Source organism: Mustela nigripes, chromosome X (assembly GCF_022355385.1).
Source record: "Mustela nigripes isolate SB6536 chromosome X, MUSNIG.SB6536, whole genome shotgun sequence".
Classification (NCBI taxonomy): domain Eukaryota; kingdom Metazoa; phylum Chordata; class Mammalia; order Carnivora; family Mustelidae; genus Mustela; species Mustela nigripes.
In genome coordinates, this window is record NC_081575.1 from 104,079,464 (window position 1) to 104,105,865 (window position 26,402).

Genomic DNA, 26,402 nt, shown 5'->3' on the forward strand with positions numbered 1-26,402 from the left:
TCAACGAATCACATCACATTCCATGATTTATTATTATGGGCCTATCTTGTGGTTCTCAAATTACTGAACACTCTTTGGCCAGGGTGATCACATGGAGTCTTACACTACTCTCTCCTGGCCAACCAACAGAAGCGTATTTTCAGAAATTAAAGGTTTCTTCTCCTTAAGCGCATAGCTTCTGGTAGAGAATGAGTAAAAGCAATCACATTCTTAAATATTCTGCTTAAAATACCAGACTGTCAAAGGAGAAAGACGCCATGATTTCTTATTCCAGGGGCCAAAATAGTTACAAACCCATGAGACCATTAGTTTCTGATCAGTGATGTTGCGGTTTTCTCCTTGGGAGAGACCCCTTGTGGAGAACGATAAGTCAAAAGCCAAGATAATTAGCAACTGGTAGAACAATGCTACACAAAGCATTAAAATGGAGCAGTGTCCACCTGGACAAAGGCATCTATCCGTTGGTATGTGCAAAAACACACGACAACATTTTAGTCAATATTTTGGAGAAGATAAAAGAGGGAAGGCTAATCTCCGCATCAGATCTGTAGGAGGCAAAATGCTGGGTGCACAGCAGAATCAGGATCCAAAGACTCATAATGGGATGGTGATGGGCTGGCCTCAGAAAGACAACATTTCACACGGTTCACTGGAAGGTCTCAGTCACAGAGACTGCCGGTTGGCTTCCAATATCCAGTCTACTCTTCTTTGGTAACAAAATAAGCTATTATCTCCATGTAACTAGTTTCTGGCTCCCAAAATGTAAGCATGAACACTGGGTGAGACTTCTGGAAAGACCACTCAAAGAACTGACTTGGATGGGAGGTGCACCTTTTTGACCCTGCAACCTCTTCTCTGTCTTTTGGCCCGTGATGGCTTGAAGGAACGTGTGCAGCTTGAGAGTAAAAGCCTGGTGACACAGAAGGGCAGAGGGCCCTGGGCACCTGATGACACTAGGGAGCCGCCACTGCAATCTTGGACAGCCCACACCTGGATTTGTCGTGTGAGAAAAAATTTAAGTTTCTTAGTGAATTAAATGTTTGTTCTGGTTAAGCTACTGTTACTTTTGGTTTCCATTTCCCCAAGCTCAGTATAATTCCCATCTTATGAGTTGAACTGTGTCCCTAAAAAGTTATACTGAAGTCCTATTTGGAAATAGGGTCTTGGCAGAGAAAAATCAAATGAAGGTGAGGTCATACTGGATCAGCATAGGCCCCAATCCAATATGCCTGGTGAAGTTATAGGAAGAAGAGAGATGGAGCTACAGAGGGACAAGATGGCCACATGGCTATTAAGCAGAGACTGCAGTGATGCATTTATAGGCCAAAGAATGCCAAAGATTACTAGAAGCTAGAGGAGGCAAAGAATGATTCTTCCCTAGTGTTTTCAGGAGGAGAAAGAGCCAGGCTGTCCCCTGGATTTCCACATTCTCTTTAGATTTTAGAATGGTCAAACAATACATTTCTCTTGTTTTAGGCCACCTAGCTTGTGGTACGTTGTTACAGTGGACTTAGGAAACTAACACACTACTAATAGAGCCTTACAGAGAGACCTAAAAAAACCACATGGATCTCAGGAAATCTGGTATGCCATGGCTTAGCAGTTGCAAGTGCAAAAACATTACGCATCTTAGTAGATGGGATGTTCAAAATGAGTCAACACTGTGAATATGGATGCTAGGAAAGTTAATGCATCCCTAAGTAGACTTCATAGAAATTTACTACCTAGAAAAGTAAGCAAGGACAGGTTTATTCTGCTCCAGACTAGTGCTAGCAAGAGTACGCGAAGGGCTGCATGCTGTTTTGGGCTCCTCACTTTACTGGGACACAAACTCTAGACTGGGATGATCATTCTGAAAGCAGAGCACTACAGAAATGGTTGAAGATTTAGGAAACTGGGCCAAGGAGGAGAAGGCTCATGAAGATAGCTACCTTCATGTATTTCAAAGGTTCTCAGAGCAGGCAGAGTTGGTGCTGAGCAAGTACTTACTGAACACAGGAAGGGATCAGCCTAGCTTTGTGTAGTACCATTCAGCTGAACTAGGGCCAACAAGTGAGCCAATGTAAGATATTAATATTGTATTACTAACATTATATTATAAATGTAACATATTTAAGCCAAATATAAGATCTATCCAGCTAATGAAATTAATAGAATTCAAAGTATATTGAAAGAAGCAACCCAAATGTCCACGGATAGATGAACGGACAAGCAGACAGTAGTATAGCTATTTAATAGACTATTACTTCGGTCTTATAAAAGAATGAAATACTGACAGAGGTTGTAACACAGATGAACCTCAGAAACATGCTAAGGTCAAAGACACCAGACACCAAAGGTCACATATAATATGTTTCCACGTATATGAAATATCCAGAATAAGGAAATCCACAGAGATGTAAAGCAGATCAGTGGTTCCAGGGACTGGGAGAAGGGGAGGAATGGGATACAATGGCTTAAAAGGCACAGGGTTTTCCTCTGGGGTGATGAAACGTTTTGGAACCAGATAGAAGTAGTGGTCTTACAACATTTGTGAATGTACTAAGTGCCACTCCGTTATTCACTTTAAAATTGTTGATTTCGTTATGTGAATTTCACCTTAATAAAAATGAAAAACTCGACTGAAAAAGAAAGCTATCGTCTGCTTCATGGTTAAGAGTTTAAATTTAACAAACTCTGCATCAACAAACAGGCACACCAAAATTACAATGGACAAGTCCAAAAGACCCTTCACGGTAAAAATCCACTAACTCCTGGACGGTAACCACTGACTAGGTACAGATGCTTAAGACTTTCTATCACAGTTCCAAGGTTCTTTGCCTGCACAACTCATAATTACTGACCTAAGAGACCACAATTATTTTCATGCTTTCATCTTATGCAGAAATAAGATACTTTATCTCAGGTAGCCTGGCAATATTCTCACTGTCCCTAATCGACTTACCAAATCAACACTTCAGCTGCAACCATTTTGAAACTAACATACGATGACCACAAATTCAATATTACCCCTTCTTCTTCTCTGAAGAAGTCCTGTATGGTACACACATTCCATTATAAAGGATTTTCACAATTTTACAACTGAGGATCATGTGAGAAACACTAAAAGTATCCCACAGTAGAACTAGGAGTCCTTCTACTGCTTTCTTTATAAGTGGCCTTCCAGAAATTTAGCTGAATACACAGGATGAAGGCATCCACCACAGTGCTCTAGCCCAGGGAGTCACATGTAGATGCTTTATCACCTCTGTATCAAGAACAGAGATGTTAGTGAGCAGAAGTTTAATTTAGCTCAAAATCTTAGTTCTATAGTGCAAACTAAACAAAACAAACTAACCCTTTCGTTTTGGTGAATTACAGAACACAGAATCCCCTATCGGTTCACCTCACAGCCAGACAGATTATGGCCACTGTAAGAAGTAAAAACCAGGTCCTTGAAATAATGAGATATTAAAATATTTATTTTCTAACTTGGGAAAGTCCTGTGTCTACTTCCAGTGTGAAAAAAGGTTCTACTTATTTAGGAACGCATGTATATATTGAAGCTTGAATTCTTGCATTTATGTGCACTTCCTATGTAACAGAGAACACTCAGAGAATGTATTTTTAAATAATCAGCAATTTGAATACTGTTAAATTCCTGTGAACATGAAAAAACTTAACTGTTTTTTTCCCCACTAAAGGTATCCGAGAAGATGGATACATCTAAAACCCTGGGAACAAAACTGTCCCAGCTTTTTAATGACTCTAGCAACAGGAGTCAGAAGAAGAGCTAACTTTCATACCCCAAGTTAATCCTGGAAAGTACTCAAGCCAAATGCAACCAAGGACTAAATAAGGGGAGATTTATTATGTAAGGATGAGACTGGCATGATAAGAGGTAAGTGCTTTACCATTAAACTTGAACAATGTATCTAAAGCCCCCACTAGGCAAGCATTGGGAAGGTCTGATGCTTCTGTCCAAACAGGTATTTGCAAATGTCTATTCTGGCCCACAGATATCAATTTTATATAATTCATGTAATGTGAAACTACCTTTATAAATAAGGAAATGTCCTGTTCATTGGTTTGCACCAGCCCCACACTGCCTAAAATGTAGTAGGTGTTCAATAAACAATTATTAAATGAAAGTAATGTATGATTGAGGCACAGCACCCTATAACTTAAGGATCATGAAAAACAGACACTTGAGAAAACCCTATAGTAATGACAATGATCCTGTCCATTCTACCACTGATTCTGGAGCTTCTCTAGAATGGTCTCTGGACAGGTGCCACTTCCACCTTACTAGGAAAGCCCAGGAACCTCATACACAGAATCAAGCAATGCCCAACTCATCACTAGCATCCAAACAGACTGCAGAAGAGTGGGTTCAGACCTACTGTCAAGGTCCCTTGACAATACAGGCAGTATCACCAGCCAGGATGCTCTGAGCCTCCAGTTACCCCAAAAGGTCATGTTCAGAGCAGCAGTGCAACCCAAGCAATATGACCCTGCACTATGAAAGCTCCTCCCTGTCAAGAGTGGCTGATAACCTTGGTAAAAGTCTGCTTCAAATGTTACATTTTGAGGACCAGGATATGAACGGGGGAAAAGTACTTTGAAATGCCTGTGGTGGCTCACTCATTAAAAAAAAAAAAAAGGCACTAAATGACAAATGATGACCTGATTTATTGAACCACTACCGAAATCATCATCAGCATTTACTGGAGGGCTACCAATCTATTAGCTATCCAGTCTCCTTTTACTTTCTCTCACCAACAGTGGAATCATCATAAAACTCAGAAGTAATTCAAACTTTCTAAGAAGTAATTCAAACTTCACTAAACTTAACTTCATGAGCTAGATGTTTAAGAAGTCTCAAAGGCAGCATCGGTTCATGAAGCCAGGTGATTCCCCTAGAGTCTACAAGTGGAGTGATGAGTCACACTAGATACATATACTTTTGTTCTCTTCCTATACTTGCTAATCCGAGTGTTGGGATGAGACCAATTTAGTACAATACCTAATTCTTACTATGTGTTCCATATTTTTGTTAAAAAACACATAGCCACCCCACCTGGGTGGCTCAGTGGGCTAAGCCTCTGCCTTCGGCTCAGGTCATGATCTCAGGGTCCTGGGATCGAGCCCCACGTCAGGTTCTCTGCTCAGTGGGGAGCCTGCGTCCCCCCGCTCTCTCTGTCTTCCTCTCTGCCTACTTGTGATCTTTCTTTGTCAAATAAATAAATAAAATCTTTTAAAAAACTATATGCTACTTAACTAATTATCAAAGATATACAAAATAAGGCAAGGACCATTTTATACTTACTAAATTAGCTAAAAACAATGATAATGTCCAAATGGTGCAAAGACAGTGGTAAAACTGGTACATGCATCAAGTACTGGCTACCGTTTAAGTTGGGAAAACCCATTAAGAAAGCAATGTAGCAATATGATTCATGACCATATTGTATTTAGGAATTTTGATATGCATTGTCAAGAAGAATTTATCAAGAAATATTTCAAATAACAATAAAAAATAATATAAGCAGGAGAACAGTCATTATAATTTTCTAATAAAGAGACAGTAAAAGTAGCCTAAAATGTCCAACAAGAGAAAATATTAAATTGGTTTTGGTACTGAAAATGATGTAGCAACACAGACAGACACTTAACAAAAGATAAACATGATACAGAAGCATACTTTCATCATGACTGAAAAAATACATATGGCAGGGCACCTGGGTGCCTCAGTCGGTTAAGTTTCGCCTCTGGCTCAGGTAGTGATCTGGGGCTCCTGGGATCAAGTCCCACATATGGCTCCCTGCTCAGCAGGAAGTCGGCTTCTCCCTCTCCCGCTGCCTCTCCCCTCTGCTGGTGTGCTCTCTCTCTCTCAAATAAATACATAAAATCTTTTAAAAAATACATATGGCTATGCAAAACAAGAGAATACACAATGGTAGTAGCCATTTGTAGTTTAAGACTCCTCATTAAATTTTGTAAAATGACCAGTTATCTTCAAATAAGGAGCCATTAGAACTTTAAAATATTTTCCTAAAACTAGTCTGTATACCAACCCTTTTCAGTGAAAAGACCTGAAGTCAAGACTTGATAATCAACACTGCCTTAGCATTAAAAAAAAAAAAGTAAATAACAGTTTCCTTATTCCTACTTTCTTCTCACCAAAATCCTTATAAATCCTCGGGCCGGACACATTTGTAAAGCAAGGCACATTACAGTCCTGTACTGGAGAGGTTGATTGCATATTATCATTTTACAGGCTCTCAGACAATCTGCAATAAGCTTGTTTAACTCTGGCTAGCCCAGACTTTGCTAGATGTACCGATCACAAAACCCTCTTTGCAAGGAAGACCTTCAAACGCTTCTCTCCTCAAGGTGTGAGGAATGCTGCTTGGGCTGATGATGCTCCAAGGGTACAACACAAGGAAAGCCAATACCAGGAAGGTGTTTCCAGACTATGTGCTCCCTACTTTGAAGTCACTAATGATAGCGGGCCTCTTCCCTCAGGTATATGTGCTCAGGTAGAGAAAAAGCTGGATATGCCATCCCTTGGAAACAATGGAATCCCACACAAACCTAATAAATCCTTTAGGGCATAGGTTTGGAAGGTTTTGTGGCCCTTACAGAAGGGGTTCTGACCTAGTCCGAGGACAAGTTTCTATAAAAGCAGTTCCTTCTATGTAATTATTAAGTGGCAACCAAAGAAACCAGAGTAATTTCTATGAGAACTAGTCAGTTTCTCTTTTAACATTAGTCAGTAGTGTTATTCATGATGTGATAAAATAAAGTATTTACCTTTTTGAAGTCTGAGTTTAAAAAAAAAAAAATACACGTGTGTGGTAGTAGAGTGTTTCCAGAGGGCAAATATCAAATATCTACCTCTCAGAGCTAAGGGATGGGAAAATACAGACCCCCACTCCCTTCTAAACAGTTCTTTAGCATCATGTGACTATTACCTCTGGCCGAAGTGTAGCTTTCATGCAGACTTGGCAAAGAGGCCCATTTTGGGAGAACTGGAGGGGAAGGCGCCGAGTTCGATTTCGACAGGTTGGCTCCTCACAAATCAACCAGCCCTTGAGAGAAGAAAGAGAACATTTCAGTTTTATTACCACCATCAGACAAATACACACAAAAACCCCTTTCAGGGCACCTGCGGGGCTCAGTCGGTTAGGCATTTGACTCTCAGTTTTGGCTCAGGTCATGATCACAAGGTGGTGAGATCGAGCCTGTGTCAGGCACTGTATTGAGCAGGGAATCTGCTTCTCTCAAATAAACAAATAAACCTTTAAGCAAATAAAATAAAATCCCTTTCATTATCAAGATGGACTCATTTAGCTCAAACTTTCCTTAGAGATCTGAAATAGTTCCTTATCATTCTTCTCTGACATGTCTCTTTGATCTATGCCCCGACCTTAACAGTTAGAAAACTCTTCATATTAAAAAAAAAAAAAAAAATCAGGTAAGATAGTCTTCCCTTCTTAAAATAGACTCCCTGGCACGCAGACAGCAAAACCTTCCAGTAAAAGCTTATATGATTACACACGGATGGGTTTTTGGTCATTGATAAAGACCATTATCAAAGTCAAGAGTATACCATGTAGGGCGCCTGGGTGGCTCAGCTGGTTAAGCGTTTGCCTTCGGCTCAGCTCATGATCCCGGGATCCTGGGATGGAGCCCCGTGTCAGGCTCCCTGCTCAGCGGGAAGTCTGCTTCTCCTTCTCTGTGTGCCCCTCCCCCCTAATTATGCATGCTCCCTAGAATAAATATATAAATCCTAAAAAAAAGAGTGTACCATGTAGAAATGAATGGCTTTCCCAATAGCTGAATGACTACTAGCTAGTGACTTAACTGCTGTGCTCAGCTTCCTTCTCTGTAAAATAGGCCCAACAACAGTATTTGCAGGTTGTAATGATGCAATACGTTTAGCACACTTAGAGCTATACTCAGCATATAAGAAACACTTAAAGGAAGCAATTATTTAAAATTAAGACAGATTCTTCTACACACATAATCTGGAGGCATAAAACTGGCTGCAATGTTTTCAAGGACAATTTCAACCGACCACTCTTTTCCCACTTCTGAAACAGTCATTGCCCACTTCTCTGGCCTTTAGACTCGCTTCTCACTTTCCTTCTTCAGTTACCCTCCCTGCTGCTCTTGTTCGAATTTTCTCATAGAGATGTGATAACAACATGCCTATTATCTTAAATCAGTGTCATGTTTGCTAGAAAACATACCTGCTCCAAAAGGGATACAAAACTGCACGAATGGGGTGGAGCAAAGCTCAGGCATTCTTCTTCAAAAAAAGATTTTACGTATGTATGTATGCATACATGTATGTATGTATGTATGCATGCATGCATGTATTTAGAGAGCACATGCACATGAGCATGTGGGTGGGGGGCAGAGGGAAAGAGAGAATACTAAGTAGACTCCCTGCTGAGCATGGAGCCTGACATGGGGCTCGATCTCACAACCCTGAGATCATGACCTAAGCTGAAACCAAGAGTTGGATGCCTAACGAATTGAGCCACCCGGGCACCCCAAAGCTCAGGTGTTCTTATGAAGGCACCAGAGTTATGGGTTTAGTGCTGCATGTATTAGGCACAATAAGGCTAAGCAAAGTAGGCTGAAGTGCTGGGGTACAGGGTGTATTCCCTACTGCATTGTGCTCCCACCTAGGCAGCTGCAAAGAGGGACTTAGCTGTCTTTGGGTCTTAGGAGTATGTGGGGAAGCAGAACTTCTGAAATGGTCTTGAAGAGTGAGTAGAAGTTTGGCAGGTGGAGAAAGCAGAAGAGACCACTTAGGCAGAGAAGGACACACGCAAAAGAATGAAAGCCAGAGAGCTATGTGAGATGTGATTAAGGAAAAAATCAATGGCGTATTTAACCCTGTTCTCTGTTTCTCAGTGGAGCAGCTCCTTGGTCTTTTCCCCCTAGCTCAGAGCAGTATATACACAAATGCTGCTTAATTACATTGGGGACCTTCATTTGCCACTTATTAACATTGCTGCATGGCTTTACTCCAAATCTGCAGGATGTCCCCACTCATTGTTGTGCTGTGTGACCTCAGTCCTCAGAATAGGCTCTTCTTGGAAGAAACTACAACCAGACTCAAGAGAAAGCACCAAAAATCAGTTCTTCCAGCTCCATTTATGGCTTTCACAGCCAGAGAACGTAGACTGTAAAAGTTTTTGACTAAAAGAAAATATAATACATTTAAAGATTATAAAATTCACCTCGTCAATACATTCACAGTGAACTTCATTCCTATCTTCAATCAATACGCTGAACTATTTTAAAAATTAAACTTTTCAGATAGAGCATCTCAAGGACTCCTTATGAAACCTTTAATATATGCCCAGAATTACATTAAATGTGTGTGCAGTAGCCAAAGAGACCCCAGAGACAGAGTTTCAGGAAATGACAACCTAAATAAGAAAGATTCACACACACAAAGACTAAAAGTAATTCAGTAAGGTTTGGCCTTAAGAACCAAGTTGTATTGTACCAAGTATAAATGCCAAACGAGATGGAAAAGGGTTGGTGTCATGTGGCTCCTACCCAAGACAAAAAACCACCACCACAGCAGAACACAAAGTAGAAGAAGCAATCAGTGGTTCTGGGTCACAGGCAACTCTGTTCCAAATCATCAGGCCTATAACTACATTTTCCTGACTCGAGGACATGATTTTTAAAAATTAATTAATTAATTAATTTGACAGAGATTACAAGTAGGTGGAGAGGCAGGCAGAGAGGAGGAGGAAGCAGGCTCCCTTCCGAGCAGAGAGCCCAACGTGGTGCTCGATCCCAGAACCCTGATATCATGACCTGAGCCGAAGGCAGAGGCCCTAACCCACTGAGCACCCAGGCACCCTGAGGACATGATTTCAATTCACATTTTGCTATTTCAGAAACCCAGATGTATTTACAATTGATATGTACATTTAATAACGTATTTGTTTCCTTCTAAAGCACTGTTAGGTCAAGAGTGCAGTTCACAATCTATGGCCCCTCAGAATTAAGGAAACTAGACACTTTGGTTTAGCCTGTCCTAGGCATGGGGGATACAGAGGGAGAGAGTGGTACTGACCCCAGCAGGTATTACATTTTCAATGCAGCCTATGAATACTAACAGTGAAACTAGTTCTTTCCAGAAGTACCCATTTAGGCATATTAGTAAAGGAAACAGTAGAATTCAAGCAAACTATGTATGAGACGTGGAGGACTGGACTACTCCTTGATCGTTCCTTTGGCTTTGCTACCCTAAAGTTGCTATCTGAGGCTTTACAAACACTTTGGAATAGCTATCAGGTAAGGATGCCAACCCCAACTGTAATTCAATTCTAAACTAAAGTTTTAAAAAGCAATCAGACAGGGTGCCTGGGTGGCTCAGTGGGTTAAGCCGCTGCCTTCGTTTGGCTCAGGTCATGATCTCAGGGTCCTGGGATCGAGTCCTGCATCGGGCTCTCTGCTCGGCAGGGAGCCTGCTTCCTCCTCTCTCTCTCTGCCTGCCTCTCTGCCTACTTGTGATCTCTCTCTGTCAAGTAAATAAATAAAATCTGTAAAAAAAAAAAGGCAATCAGACAGGCAACAACCTGCATATTTTGAGACAATAATTTTTTAAAGGATTTTATTTATTTATTTGACTCAGAGAGAGAGAGAGATCACAAGTAGGTAGAAAGACAGGTGGGAGGGGGGGGGGGGGGGGGGGGAAGCAGGCTCACCGCTGAGCAGAGAGCCCAATGCGGGGCTCGATCCCAGGACCCTGAGATCATGACCTGAGCCGAAGGCAGAGGCTTTAGCTTTAAATCACTGAGCCACACAGGTGCCCCGAGACAATACATTTTTAATTATTGGGATATAACCTGCAAATTAAAATTATTCTTTAATTTTTTTAAATGCACCCTTCGCAAAGCTCAACTATCCTTCAGGTGCTTTGGAAACTTGATTCCATCAATTTACTACAACTTCATGACTCACTAGCAAGCTGCCAACCAAGGAGATGCTAAATTGTCACCTCACCTGTTTCTAAAGCAAACACCTAACTCTATCTCTGACAGAGTTACTAACTAAATGTCCTTTCAAATCATATAGAAAACAGATAATATAATTTGTCTAGACTTCCTACCATTTATAATTAACATTAAGGAGGTCTTTTCTTCGTCACCTCTCTATTCAGTACTTATTTGGGTTTGTTTGTACTTACTATCTGTTAATCTCCCTTTACAAATGACAACAATAACTAGTGCTATTATGCATGGAAATTACACATGCTGATAACTGTGTGAAGGGAACTAAGGGCTGAAACACAGTATCAGAAGCCTGTAACTCTTGATTCCTCTTGTTTTACTTTGATAATTAAGCTTTTGGTCATGGTGTATTTTAAACAAAACTCTTCTGTGAGGGAAATACACCCTAATCATATTCAATTTATGCTTTGGTTCCATTTCATTTTGCCAAGTACACTTCAGTTAACCCTTTGTTCCCCCAACAAATATTAATGGACTAAGCCAAATCTACCTTTCAAGAAACATCTGCATTGTTAAAATTAAATATGCCAAGTCTTTAAAAATATTCCACGATGGGGCCAATCTTAGTTGCACATATAAGCACTGAATAAATCCACTCACAAAGACAAAACTAAGCTTATTTTCATTTCCCGTGTTGGGAAATAACGTATAGCCCAAAGTTGCATTGCCAAATTAACAGCAAAATAAATTAATAAAGTGTAGTTCTTTGGAAGTCCAACCTATAAGAAGGGCTGGGTTTAAAAAAAAAAAAAACAACAACCCAGAACCACTCTAAGGATATGTGACATCCAAATAGGTCATTTTATTATGCAACACCACATGTAAGTGCCAAACTGTCACAACCAACAGGAATGAAGTCATTATATGACAGATGTCTACCTTAACCACATTTATAAGTAGAGGGTTCAAAAGAGGTGAAGCCAGCCTGACCAAAAGCAAAATAAACCTTTACCAAAATACGCAAAGATCCATCACCTGTTAACTTTAGTTGCAGCATCACTAATTCCTTGAAATCATTGTGTACGAAATTGTGTCAAATGCTGATTGGTTCTGATTGCTAAATTATATTTCTGAGGTCTCAACTAAAATGGTTTCTGTCTGCACGTGCTAAAAAGGGATCGATTTCCACTTGTAACTGAGGCGTTCCTGGTAGGTGCACCTTAAACACAAACCTACCCACTTGTGTACTTTTGTATTTTTAGAAGGATGCTTACATAGAAATCATCCAGACCTGGAAATGTGGCCTACAAAAAAATCTTTTGAATAAATGAATGAACAGAAGCAGTAAAATAATAGAGGAGCTAGTTTATAGGAAATAATAAGGGTCTAAAATTCCCAGGAGAAAGAAAAATGCACAGTTCTCATACTCTTGAATCAAATAGATGGTGGGTCCTTCTCCTCCCACTTCCAGTCGGTCACCCAAGTTGTCCACTGGCCTTGCAGTCCCACTGTCATCTACTTCACCAAAGTCCAGACCTCAGAGTTGATCTACCTTAACAGCCTCCTGCCTGGTTTGCCCAGCTCCGTTCTCTCTGTAAAGACTTGCCAAGTGTAGCTTCCCAAGGCCCCTTCACTCCCTGTGGTAAACCTTCCTTAGAGAATGCATGCTTTGGTATGGCTTTCAAATCTTTCCACCCTCATTCCATCCCCCTTTTCTCTTACACAAACTCTCTGCCCCCACTGGATTAGTTTTCTCACTGTCCTCAATACACCTTGCCTATTGCCAACTCCTTGTCTTGGCTAATGCTGTAGAATTTTTGCCTAACATGGCCATTCCTTGAGCATCATTTCCACTCCCCTCCTGTGAAACCTCCCCACTCTCCAGGGACTTCTCCCTCTAGCCCACTGCCACCAAGCATACAATGTTGTGCACTGCTCCTGAACAATCTTATTTTACCTCCCTAACTGGAAGGTCAGGCCTGGGGGATGACGATGACCACTTTGGATCTGGTAGTGCCCTCTCCAGTCGCTAGCACAAAGGTTCACACTCAATGAAGACTACAGAAACAAGGTTATAAAAAACTTCATGTAAATGTGGCTTCGCCCCACCCATTTATTAAAGGGTAATTTCACTAGTTAAGTCACTAACTTTTTAACTTAACAAAAGTTAAGTCACTAACTTTTCCTCTGAGCTTCAGTTTCCTCATCTACAAAACAAGAGCTGATAACATTTACCCTAATAAGGTTGCTCAGAGCCTACAACACTGTTCATTAAATGTAAGATATTATCCCTACCCTACACACATCTGCATTACTGGGGAACATCAGTGCTCGGCTACAGACACTATTAAAGATGCACTATTCCGGGCGCCTGGGTGGCTCAGTGGTTAAGCCGCTGCCTTCGGCTCAGGTCATGATCTCAGGGTCCTGGGATCGAGTCCCGCATCGGGCTCTCTGCTCAGCAGGGAGCCTGCTTCCTCCTCTCTCTCTCTCTGCCTGCCTCTCTGCCTACTTGTGATCTCTCTCTGTCAAATAAATAAATAAATAATCTTTAAAAAAAAAAAAAAAAAAAGATGCACTATTCCAACCAGAAAAGAGCCTGGTCAGTTTCCCATCTGCTGTTACCCAATATGGAGAGCTATGATGATGGATAACTGGTAAGATTAGGTAAGGGTGCTTTGCAATTTGAAGGTAAAATAATAGAGCTACGTAGTCAATAGAAGCAGCCCTTCCATGTTCCTCCTGACAAAACCGTACTAGATTTGAGATTACAGATGACAGAATGGATGGTGAGGGAAGAGGAAGGGGTCTTTGCTCTGTTTTGGGACTCAGAGATTTTGAAGACACAACACACCACAATAGTGCACTGACATATGATTTAGTTTAAACTGTAATGGCTCTCCAGGAGTGCGGTGACAGCAGCACAGGGCGAGGTCTGCCAGCATTCGTGCGCTCTTACAGAGTTCACCACATCATTACTATTTTCCTGTAATGGCCATTAACTGCTCCTTTCCCCAAACGATATGCACTCTGAGCACACCAGACACTCTTTTTACCCAAAACCATTTATAAATGTTCTGGGGGTTCCCTTGCAGTCACATTTTTCTGTCATAGAATTATCCCCAGTGTAAAATGGGTCTTACAGACAGTGCACAGTATGGGCCCACAGCTGCTTTTGAAGAATGACATGTTGTGATTTGGGATTTCCAGAAATATCAAAAAACAAATTGCTTTCTGACCCACATTTGCACCCAAAACTGGGAGAAAATTTTCCTAAGATCTCCAGGGGAAGTTTTAACAGGAACATAATTTTGCTTTTAAAGTTAAATCTTCTACACTGCAGCATGCTGGCCTGTCAAAGAGTGATTATTAAGTCTCAGAGAGGTGCCAGGGTAGGAGATGAAAGAGCAAATCAGGAAATACACATATATAAACTAACTATTCACTGAAGTTAATACAAAAATATTTTTAACAAAATTATCAACCAAAAGAGAAGTGGAAAGAAAGTGCCTTGTCAGTCAATGTTAAGAATTTTAAATATTACCAAAATTGATTTTTAAAGTAAGAGATCTCTTTAAATGAACAGTCACATGTCATTTCATCCAAGTTATTTGAAACTTATTGATCTTATCATTTGTGTGAGGACCAGACTCTGCCATCAGTTTGCTGAAAGGATAATGGAGCACTCCCAAACTGTTATGATAGGTTAGATGCAAACAGTGGTCCTCATTTAAACACACAGAATAGCACCACAAGTGGACAAATTCCAACCTCAGCAATTGTATATTACATGATAAATTAGCAAGTTGTTCTGCTTTGCCTCACATCAAATCCAATACTCAGCCTTGTTATTTTAATTTGCAATCAGAGGTTGAACATCAGAAGATGTCCCTGAGGTACATTAAAGAGACCCATGCAAGCCATCTCCTCCTGCTATACTGTGAGCACAGAAAGCCAACAATTACCAGCAATTTTATTTTACCACTGTAGGACAATACTGGAACAGTTAAAATTGTCACCAAGCAAGCAACAGGGGAAAATATACTTAAAATCATTTTATAAGGAAAATTACGTTTTGGGGGGAAAAAGTTCAATGGAGGACATGTATCTTTCTGTATGGGCAGCTAAAATCTCTCTTAGTATATTCAAGCCTATTCTATAAAATACTCTCCCTATTCATCCAACTCAAAAGCAAGCTACATTCGTAGGCTATAATAGGTCACAACTAAGTACACAGTACCTTGCTTCAGGAATAATTTTGCTTTGTCTGTCAACTGTCAACAAAGCACAAAGAGCTCATGCAACCCAGCCACGTACTGTGGATGTTAGAGATCTAACAAAATACAAATAGTAAGAATACAAGATCGCCAAGCTGCCCTGCTTTTACTTTATGTGAGAAACTGAAAGCATTTTTCTCTCCACATTCCATTAATCTCTATTGTATTACAAATCTTTTCATAAAAGAGTTTTTTTCCGCTATGTGAAGCTACAAGTGACTTGGGGATGTTCTATTCCAACTGTGACTTTCCAACATGAATGGTTATAAGTGGAAGTGTCAGTGAAGGCATATAGACATTTCAACAAGGAAAAGGAAGAAAGAATCACGTAGAATGAGATGGCCAAATGGCTACTCTGCCGCTTGTATGAATACTTTATCGATGAAGCCTCTCAGGAAAACTGTTCATGACTTGTGCGACCACTCCTGACTCTCAACTCTTCAATGATGAAAAACCTTCACCTTTGCTATGAACACATACTAACAAATAAAACCTCAAAAGTAAACTCAAGCCTTAGTTTCATCAGTGTGTACACGGGGAAAAAAAAAAAAAAAAGACTGGAAGGAACTACCCTAAAATGTCATCACCGGTTATCTGTAGGTGGTTTCTTCTGTTTCCGTAGTTTCTTAATTTTCTACAACAAGCATATGTTGTTTTTATAATTAGAAAGCTGTTACTAATGAAGGAAGAGACAGTTTTGCTGAGAGCATTCAATACAATCGAATCACTAATACATGTGAAAAATATTTTGAACTATATCACAGATGCTTGGCTGTTACCAAGATGAATTTTCAGCAAACGTGCTTATGAGGAAAAAAAAGGGCACATGAAAAAATGCTTTTTCTTTTCTTTCTTTTAAAGATTTTATTCATTTGTCTGACAGAGACACAGTGAGAGAGGGAACACAAGCAGGAGGAGTGGGAGAGGGAGAAGCAGGCTTCCCGCTGAGCAGGGAGCCCTGATGTGGGGCTCGATCCCAGAACCGTGGGATCACGACCTGAGCCAAAGGCAGACATTTGACGACTGAGCCAACCAGGAGGCCCTAAAATGTCTTTCTTTAAAAAAAAATTTTTTTTTTTTACTAAGTCAGAAATTTTAAAAATAGGTCGACTTAAGCACATAGCTATTCCCAAGTGGAAAGTGGCAGGGCATGTATTAGTAGCAGTAGAATCATTTATTAAATCGAGCCATTCATTAAAATGCACACAGCCTTCTATGGAATATGATTTGAATACTTTTCTTTACGATGTTGGATATCTGAAGGTAGGTAATAAATCCGTTTTAAACAGAGGGGCTTTGTTCCCCACACCCCCTCCCCTGCCTTTTATTCAACATACATACGGATCAACTCAGATGTCCAGGGTAGGAATCAAATTAAAAAAATTCAATCAGGTGAGCATGCCTAGAACCTTATTATTAGCAGAGTTTCTTTTCTTTGCTGAAGTCTAGCTAAAAGTAATTTTTATTATTTGTTTGTTAGCAGGCCAGTAATTTATTGGTATAGTTTAATGCGATATGCCTTTGGGTAGTGAACAACAAACATTAAAACTGAACTATCTATGCAAGTGCCTCAAAGGAGATCTTAAAATCAGAATGGAGTTCAAACCATCACCAGGCAATGTTTGTTCATTTAACTTTAATTATTTTCTCCTTGAGAATGGTACTAATGAAACTGAATATCTTTCATGGTTTCGAAGGGCCGTTTGAATAGTCTGCAAACAGAACTAAGGGTGGACAAGAGATCTGGCCGAGCCAGGGGGTTGCTAGGTGACGTAGAATGTAAACCCACAAACTTGTTAAGGTTTGCTTTGCTTTCATGCACTTTCACACACTCTCAAAAGTTTTGAGAACTAATTTTTCAGGTGGCCATTAAGAAAAGAAGAGACCCCCTGCCTTCGAAATTTACTCCCCCAGATATTCTGCCAGATACAGAAGAGATAAAATCCATTTGACCTTTGGCTGTAACCTGGGAAACTTTTGGTTTTACATAAACATGGGATCATGTATTTTATGGATGCCTATAATTTAAGAAACAAATCCACAAAGATGGATTTTTGAATTTCAAAAAGACATGCTTAATCTTTTCTTATTCAACTTTGAATAAAATTAAGATTTCCTTCCAGAAGAAAAATTGTGATCACAGCTTAGCACCGATTATCATCAGGACAAACCTTTCGGTTTGGCCACTCGCTCAAGACTCTTCTGGCCTACACCAAGTCTGACTGCCTGTGAGGGTGTCCCTCCTGCCCCTCCCCCAAGCTTCTTTCTAAGTAGCTGATCAGAGATTGTCCAGTAAGAGCACTTTATTAGATCATCAGCCAGAGGGGTTCACAAGTACTGAGAGCAATGGGCTCAAATGCGGCACATCAGTTTTAATAGACCAGGGGCTACTAGTAAACTGCAGATACTGCTGAGAACTTTCCTTGCACTGAACTCTTGAAAAAGCACCGTCTCTCCAGCTTAAATGCAGCTGCCTCTTTCAATGCGGCAAATGGGTAAATTTGACAAAAAAGCCACCATTAAGACTACATGAAAGGCTCAAGACAACATCCTTTCAATGCTTTGTACTTCAGTAATCAGATGTACTTACTCACCCCCTCCCCCAAACCCGATCAAGAACTATTTCTGAATGGTAGGAAATAATTCCACTTTGTACATCTTTTAGTTAATCAAGACTTTCTATTCAGCAATTTGACCTTTTGTTCAAAACAGGATTATCAGTTTTTTCGCCAGTTACCAAGGGCGACTCGCATGGTGAACATAATTGCAATAATTTGCAAAACACCATGGCAACCCACATTACAACTAGGTAAATACTGGGCTTTTGTGCTACATTGTTATTTTCAGAGATGCTGAAGTCAAAGAACGAATGACAAATGAACACAAAATTTATATTTGCTTTGTCTCAAAAGAGAAGAAAATTGATAACAAGAATTGGGGGGAAACCGACTACAGCTGTAATTTCTAACTTGATTAATTAGGATGGTAACAGTCCTTAACAGTATATTCAACAAACAGCCCTGACTTCGTCTCTCCACCCACATCTCTCTCTACCACTACCACTATCCAACCCCCCCACCCCAGACAAAATTTTTTCAGCTTGGAGAACAAACATCCCCCATTTGCTCTTTTTTTCAACTTAATGGAATCCTTAATTGCAGAATATTGTTCTCCTGCTCTTCACGGCAATGAAAACTGAAAACGGAGAGAAAAGAGAAGAGGGCCAGGGCAGACAGGGAGCTACAGTCATTTTTTCCCTGCTTCTTTTGGACACCCCAGGTCCAATGATGAGACGGCATTTTTCTGGTATCAGCAGCTGTTTCGTAGCAGACAATAAAGTCAAAACTGTTTAGCTTTGCAGAAAAGCCACTTCTTTCCTTTTGGAAACACAAGGTAAGTCTATACACTGAGATGAAGTTTCATAATGTAAATGCCAGAACATAAGATGAGAAACTAATGATTTTTAAAAACCACACCTTTTTCCTGTAAATAAATTATTAACTGTGGTTCTGTCCAAAAAGCTGTGGAAATGCATGTTTGTTATCTGAGGAAGATGTTCAACAATTATCACCAGTGTGCTGAAAACCACTTTATACGCAGACCCCAGTTCACAAAACAAGCCAAACACTCTGAACTTAATACAAAAAAATCGAAATCATATTTTTAGTAGATAACCATGGTCTCATTAGCATTATCATCTTTTCTATAGTAAATGTGATGATTAGAAAAGTTGTATCAGACTTATTTTTACTCAGGTATGAAAGGCAGGTTCTAACCGCAATAGTGAAGGAGAGGTTTTTTCCTCAGAGGAACAAATTCTGCTATAATGCCTAGCTTTTCGGAAATTATCGAAATTGGCTTTCCCGGGTAAAATGTAGTATTTTGGGAGGAGAAAAGGAAAATACACACAGAAAAGGCTTGTAGAAGTTGTACTGCCGAGATCTGAAAAAAATTAGCTCCCAACCCTCGCAACAGCCCAGCCTGCTTTCCTTCATCTGCCTCCCAAGAAGGCAGAGCAGAAAGAGTCTCTGAAATGATCTGCGTATTTCCCTTAACTTTTGAAAAATCAAATGAACCCGATCCTATAATGGGTCCATTCTTATTTTGTCAGGGCTGCAAACTCCCAGACAGATCTCTCAGATTTAGCTTAGAGAAATCACAATATAACATTCTTCAGAATATACCTCCGAAATTACAGATGCTGTGATTTCTCCCGAGGAGTAGAAATCAAAAGAATGTGACACATTAACTCCTTCTCAGTCAGTGACAACCTCTTTATGCTTGGAAAATATATTTATTTTCTGGTTTAGTTCATTCTGAATTTACTGAACCGGTATTAAGTGCATCCTATCAAAAGTCTAAATGTTAAGTGGAAATGTATCCTCTAATGCCAAATGATAAAGGGTTGAACAAGCCCTTCAGTACTTTTTGATCAAACAGAACTGATGACAGATCATAAAGTGGGCCTAAAATTCTCATGACACTTGAACTTAAGAAACCCTTACATATAAATGAAACATTTTGTAATCTAGCCCGAATTTCCTCACTTATAACATTTCACCCAGTATACTAGTCCATCCTGCCCAACTTTTTGTGGCTTCTGTTCCAATGTTTGTTTGTTTTTTCCTTTTCTTTTTCCTGTTTTATCCCCTTTTCTCCTTTTTTTTTTTTCTTTTTAGCTGACTGGATAAAACACTTCTTGACTTCTGTTTGTGAAATGGAACATCCTATAATCCATCCAACCACCTATAATGCCAATAAATTACCCCAATTCCCAAATCAGGAATGGCAAATACTTAGCAGGCAGACTGCGCTGCATCTCTAACTCCATCCCCATGGCTGATACAGGATGAAAGCTGGCACTCAATATGAAAGCCACCTGCGGTTTCTGTCCTGTAAAATTTCCTGCTCTAGAATTCTCAACTCTGACTACACATGGGATTCACCAGGGGGGTGTTACAACACACTGCTGGGCACCACCACAGGGTTCCCAATTCGCTAGGTCTCAACATAAGGCCTGAAATTTTGCATTTCTAACAAGTTCCAGGTGATATTGATACTCTGGGTACCATGCTTTGAAACCCACTGTTCTGGGGTATAGAATGGCCAATGGGAATTTAACAAAGCTCCCCAGTGATTCTAATTCTGTAGTCCTGGTTCAGATCTTGTGTCTATATTGTTCTCCTTCTCTCTTGTTCAAAGACAACTACCAGCTGTTATCTTCTGAAAAATGAATTTTATAAACGGAATTGTACCTTAAAAACTTGTCTCCAACAAATAGTACATTATATGTTCATAAAAATAAATGAATAAATGATACACACAAAAAAACCCACAGGAAAAAAGAAAACCCTTTGTCTCTCAATTTTCTCCTTCAATAGTTACTCTTTCTTTAGATACTGTTGAAGTGACTCTTTTCAACGAATTAAGCCCTCTCTATACAGCATTAGAATTAGCAAAGTCTCAAACCTGGCTTAATTCTTTGAAAAGAACTGACCAATTCCTACTTGGCTTACATCATGTATGCAGCTGAGTAACATTTTTCTGTTAAAGAAACCAATAAACAAAGAATCTTATTCTAACAATAACAACATAGTCCCTAGATTACAAACACAGAATTTTAGGAGTGCTCATGAAAAGAGGGTCTCTGAAAGAAAACACAAGTACATTTTTGACTTTGGTAAGTAATATGAAACAATATAATTGAACCCTAAATTTTAAAGTTGGTAAGGGACTGTAGAGCTGTAGTCTAATCCTTCATATTCTATCTGAGGAACATAAGGCCCAGGAAAGAGCAAATTCCTTGTATACTGTCACAGCAATTGGCTTTGGGCCACACGGGTCTTTGAACTTCTAGCCCAGCATCCTTTACTCTCTACACCTAATTTGTTTAATGCAGGAGCCAGTAGCTGTATGTGCTTCTTGAGTAGTTGAAATGTGGCTAGTCCAAATTGAAATGTGCTGCCAGTGTAAAATATAAAGATAAATTTCAAAGACTTGGTCCAAAAAATATAAAGTATATTATTTTTAACATTCATTATAGATAAAACAATATTTGATATAATGAGTTAAGTAAAAATGTTTGTTATATTATGAACAACACTCTCTCCTTCTAGGTTTTTCTTTTCTTGGTTCATTTTTAAAATAATCTGTATTAAGTAATCTCTACACCCAACATGGGGCTTGAACTCTTGACCCTGAGATCAAGAGTTACAGTGCTCTACTGAGCCAGCCAAGTGCCCCTCTCCCCTTCTTTATAAAAAAGTAGAGGGGCACCTGCGTGGTGCAGTCAGTTAGGTGTCTGACTCTTGGTTTTGGCTCAGGCTGTCATCTAAGGGTCATGAGACTGAGCCCTGTTTTGGGTTCCATGCTCAGTGTGGAGTCCGCTTGAGACTCTACCCCTCCCATCCCCCCATCCCACCGCACTACTCTAAAATAAATAAATCTTTTTAAAAAGATTTTATTTATTTATTTGACAGACAGAGATCACAAGTAGGCAGAGAGGCAGGTGGGGGGATGGGGGCGAAGCAGGCTCCCCGCTGAGCAGAGAGCCCAACGCGGGGCTTGATCCCAGGACCCTGGGATTATGACCTGAGTCGAGGCAGAGGCTTCAACCCACTAAGCCACCCAGGCGCCCCAATAAATCTTTTAAAAAATAGAGAATTATCATAATACATCCTTCTTAAACCTGTTCTGCTTAGAAGTGGAGGAAATGACACACTATAAGTACATATAGTCTCGTGATATTCTTTTTAATGGCTGCACAGAATTCTATCATATGATTGTAATAACTCAATGAATCTTCTTCTGATCAACAATTAGGTTGTTTTCAGTCTCCCACTATTATCGACAATGCTACAAGGAATATCCTTACATTAGCTTTGACAACACCTGCAAGTAAGTACATCTATAAGGAGAGATACTCAAATTGGAACTGCTAAACCAGATGGCATTTCATTTCAAATACTGACAGATATCCCCAGTTGTGGTCTAAAGAAAGCATACCAGTTTTCACACTCATCAACAGTATACGTGAGTATTCCTTTCCTCACACCTCTACCTGTACAACTATTTAAATTTTTGATCTTTGTCATTCTGGTAGGTGAAAAGTGGTATTCATTCAGGCTTCTGAACTTAAGAGTAAGCTTGAGTATCTTTACCTGTGTGTATAAGTTGCTTACATTTCTGTTTCTATAAGCTAACTGCCTGTTCATGTACTTTACCTATTTTTCTACTAGGTTGTTGGTCTTCTTCTCATTGATTTGCAAGAGCACTTCTTATCTAAAAGAAATTGGGCTTCTATTTGCTATATGGGTTGCAAATACTTTCCCCAATTCATCATTTCTCTTTCGGCTTTACAGTATTTTATGTATGTGTGTATCTATAATTTTTACCTTGTAGAAATTTTCATTTGTAGTCAAATTTACCAATAGTTTCTCTTCTTGAAATCTGAATTGTTTCAAGAAGTCTTCCCAAATCCAAGATCATTAAGAATATCTATCACTTTCATACTTTCATTTTTTTTTGAAAGATTTCATTTCAAGTAATCACTACACCTAATGTAGGGCTTGAACTCACAACCCTGAGATCAAAAGCCCCACATTCCACGGTCTGAGCCAGCCAGGCACCCCTACAGTTTCATTTTCTTTTTTAAGTTTTCATTTTATTTCCAGTTAGTTAACATACAGTGTTGTATTAGTTTTAGGTGAACCATATAGTGATTTAATACTTCCATACATCACCTCGTGCTCGTCATGACGAGTTCCCTCCTTAATCTCCATCGCCCCTTCCCCTTCTCCTCTGGTAACCACTACTTTGTTCTCTATAATTAAAAGCTTGTTTCTTGGTTTGTCTTTTTTTCCTTTGCTTGCTTGCTTTCTTAAATATGTGTGAAATCATATGGTATTTGTCTTCCTCTGGTTGACTTATTTTGCTTAGCATTATACTCTCTAGCTCCATCCACATTGTTGCAAATGGCAAGATTTCATTCTTTTTCATGGCCGAATAATATTCCATTGTATATAAGCGGCACATCCTCTTTATCCATCCATCAATCAATGGACACTTGGGCTACTTCTGTATTTTGGCTATTGTAAATAATGATGCTATAAACATAGGGGTGCAGGTACCCTTCTGAATTAGTGTTCTTGTACCCAGGACTGTGATTTCTGGATTGTAGGTTAGTTATATTTTTTAACTTTGTGAGGAACCTCCATTCTGTTTTCCATAATGGCTGCACCAGTTTGCCTTCCCACCAACAGTGCATAAGTGTTCTTTTTTCTCCACATCCTCACCAATACCTGTTGTTTCTTGTATGTGGATTTTAGCCACTGTCACAGATGTGAGGTGGTATCTCACTGTGCTTTTAAAAAAAAAAGACTTATCTACCTATATATATTTGAAAACTTATTGATTTTAGAAAGAGAGAGTGGGGGACAGGCAGAGGGTGAAGGAGAGAGAATCCTCAAGCTGACTCTCCATTCAAGGCAGAGCCCGACACGGGGCTTGATCTCACGATCCTGAGAGCACGACATGCACAAAACCAAGAGTCAGACACTCAACCAAATGAACCACCCAGGCATCCCTATTTATTTGAGACAGAGCAAGCAGGAGTGAGGAGAGGGGCAGAGGGGGAGGGAGAGGGAAAAGAGAATCTGAAGCAGACCCTGCACTGACCATGGAGCCTGATGTGGTGCTCTATTCCACGACCTCAAGATCATGACTTGAGCCAAAATCAAAGGTCGGACGCCAACGTGACTGAGCCACCCAGGTGCCCCCCTCACCGTAGTTTTGATTTCCATTTCCCTGATGGTAAGTGATGATGAACATCTTTTCATGTGTCTGTTGGCCATCTGGATGTCCTCTTTGGAAAAATGTCTGTTCATGTTAGTTTCATTTTCTAAGTTTTGAACCTTCTGGAATTTATCTTAGTATAGGGAGTAAGGAAGAAATCCAACTGTATTTTTCCCCCAGATGACTACTCCCTACTGATACAAACTACCCAATTATAAAATATTCAATGTAACTTTTAGGTCTACTTCTGGACTTTCTATAATGCCTCCATCAAAATCAGGGAAGCATCAAAATATGTTAATGACCGTAAAGTCCTAAAAATTTTAACAACTGGCCATAGGTCATCTTATTTGTAGGAATTTTCCTGTAAATTATTTAAAAACTAAGGAAGCTGTAAATTTATGGATAAACTTAGAGAACAATCTGGCCAGTTACCGGAGGCGGCGGGGCGGCAACGGCGGCGAGCGGGTCCTTGTGGCCTAGAAAAATCCTGCAAAAATGTCTCTGTACCCATCTCTTGAAGACCTGAAGGTAGACAAAGTTATTCAGGCTCAGACTGCCTTTTCTGCAAACCCTGGCAACCCAGCAATTTTGTCTGAAGCTTCTGCTCCCATCTCTCAAGATGGAAATCTCTATCCTAAATTGTATCCCATGTAGCCAGTACATGGGCCTGAGTTTAAATGAAGAAGAAATCCGTGCAAATATGGCCGTGGTCCCTGGAGCACCAGTTCAGGGGCAGTTGGTGGCAAGACCTTCTAGTATGAACTATATGGTGGCTCCTGTAACTGGTAATGATGTTGGAATTCGTAGAGCAGAAATTAAGCAAGGGATTCGTGAAGTCATTTGTGTAAGGATCAAGATGGAAAAATTGGGCTCAGGCTTAAATCAATAGATAATGGCATATTTGTTCAGCTGGTCCAGGCAAATTCTCCAGCCTCATTGGTTGGTCTGAGATTTGGGGACCAAGTACTCCAGATCAATGGGGAAAACTGTGCAGGCTGGAGCTCTGATAAAGCACACAAGGTACTCAAACAGGCTTTTGGAGAGAAGATTACTATGACTGTTCGTGACAGGCCCTTTGAACGGACAGTTACCATGCATAAGGATAGTACTGGACATGTTGGCTTTATCTTTAAAAATGGAAAGATAACATCCATAGTGAAAGATAGTTCTGCAGCCAGAAATGGTCTTCTCACAGAACATAACATCTGTGAAGTCAATGGGCAGAATGTCATTGGGCTGAAGGATTCTCAAATTGCAGACATACTGTCAACATCTGAGACTGTAGTTACTATTACAATCATGCCTGCTTTTATCTTTGAACATATTATTAAACGGATGGCACCAAGCATTATGAAAAGCCTGATGGATCATACCATTCCTGAGGTTTAAAAGTCATGGCACAATGGAAACTTCACTGAACTCCAGTTTACTTCTTGGGCAACTTAACTTTATATTATGCACATGAAGCTTTCTAGGAGCCAGAGAGCATATGCTGCATGAAGACCTTTCTATCTTACATTATGGCTGGGAATCTTACTGTTCTGATTGGATATCTTGTTCACACTTCAAGATCATTGTAGCCTTATCCTGGTTTTACTGATGTGAAACTTTGGACAGATTTTAACTGATTTTCATAGAGTAGTTTCTCTACTGGAAACCCAATGCTTTTACAAGCCATTATGATTAGAATGACTGATACAGGCTTAGCTCTGTGTTAGAACCAGTCACCTTTATCTTACATATCAAGTAGTGCTGTTCATATTACTTTAGTTCTATGGTATAATTGCATTTTTAATGTGTAACCATAGTACATGTAGAATGACTGCTTTTGATGTTTTTTTAGTTCTGTGTGAGTGTGTGTGCGTGTAAAATACCAATTAAGTACACTGGTTTCATTCCATGTAAGCATTATACAGTGTATGTAGGTTGCTAGAGATTGTGTTGATCATCATTTAATTAGAACTACCTTTACTTAATACGCTTCAACTGTCGCCTTAACTGTGTTAAGCATCTAGAATAAAAGCCAAAATATAACTATTGCTGCCTTTCTAAAACCCAAAATGCAGTTCTGTGTTAAACTGAAATGTACACTAGCCCAGAACAATGTAATGGTACATACTGAGCTATAGCATAGCTGCTTAGTTGCATTTGAGATTTTCTAGTCAGTTGTGTAATGGAAATTTCTTTCTTCTAAAACTTACCGGTATTACTTTCTGAGAAATGATTCACTATATATTAAATGTAAAAATTCTTATACCAAATAGGATAAAGTTTTGACTCCCTTTATTCATTTGTAGATTAAGTGGAATAATACTTAATTTTGTCTTTAATATTCTGTGACCTCACTACTTTGGGA

At 39.7% G+C, this 26,402-nt stretch overlaps 1 protein-coding gene and 1 pseudogene across 2 annotated transcripts in view; one reads left to right on the forward strand and one right to left on the reverse strand.

Annotated features, from left to right (window-relative positions):
- Positions 1-26,402, reverse strand: part of POLA1 (DNA polymerase alpha 1, catalytic subunit) — a 311,518-nt gene that overhangs the window by 101,585 nt on the left and 183,531 nt on the right. For both annotated transcript variants that reach the window (XM_059385000.1, XM_059385002.1), the window contains exon 35: positions 6,957-7,073. In XM_059385000.1, coding sequence (XP_059240983.1) covers positions 6,957-7,073 — 117 coding nt within the window. The remainder of the gene's footprint in view (positions 1-6,956; positions 7,074-26,402) is intronic.
- Positions 24,475-26,307, forward strand: LOC132007771 (syntenin-1-like; annotated as a pseudogene).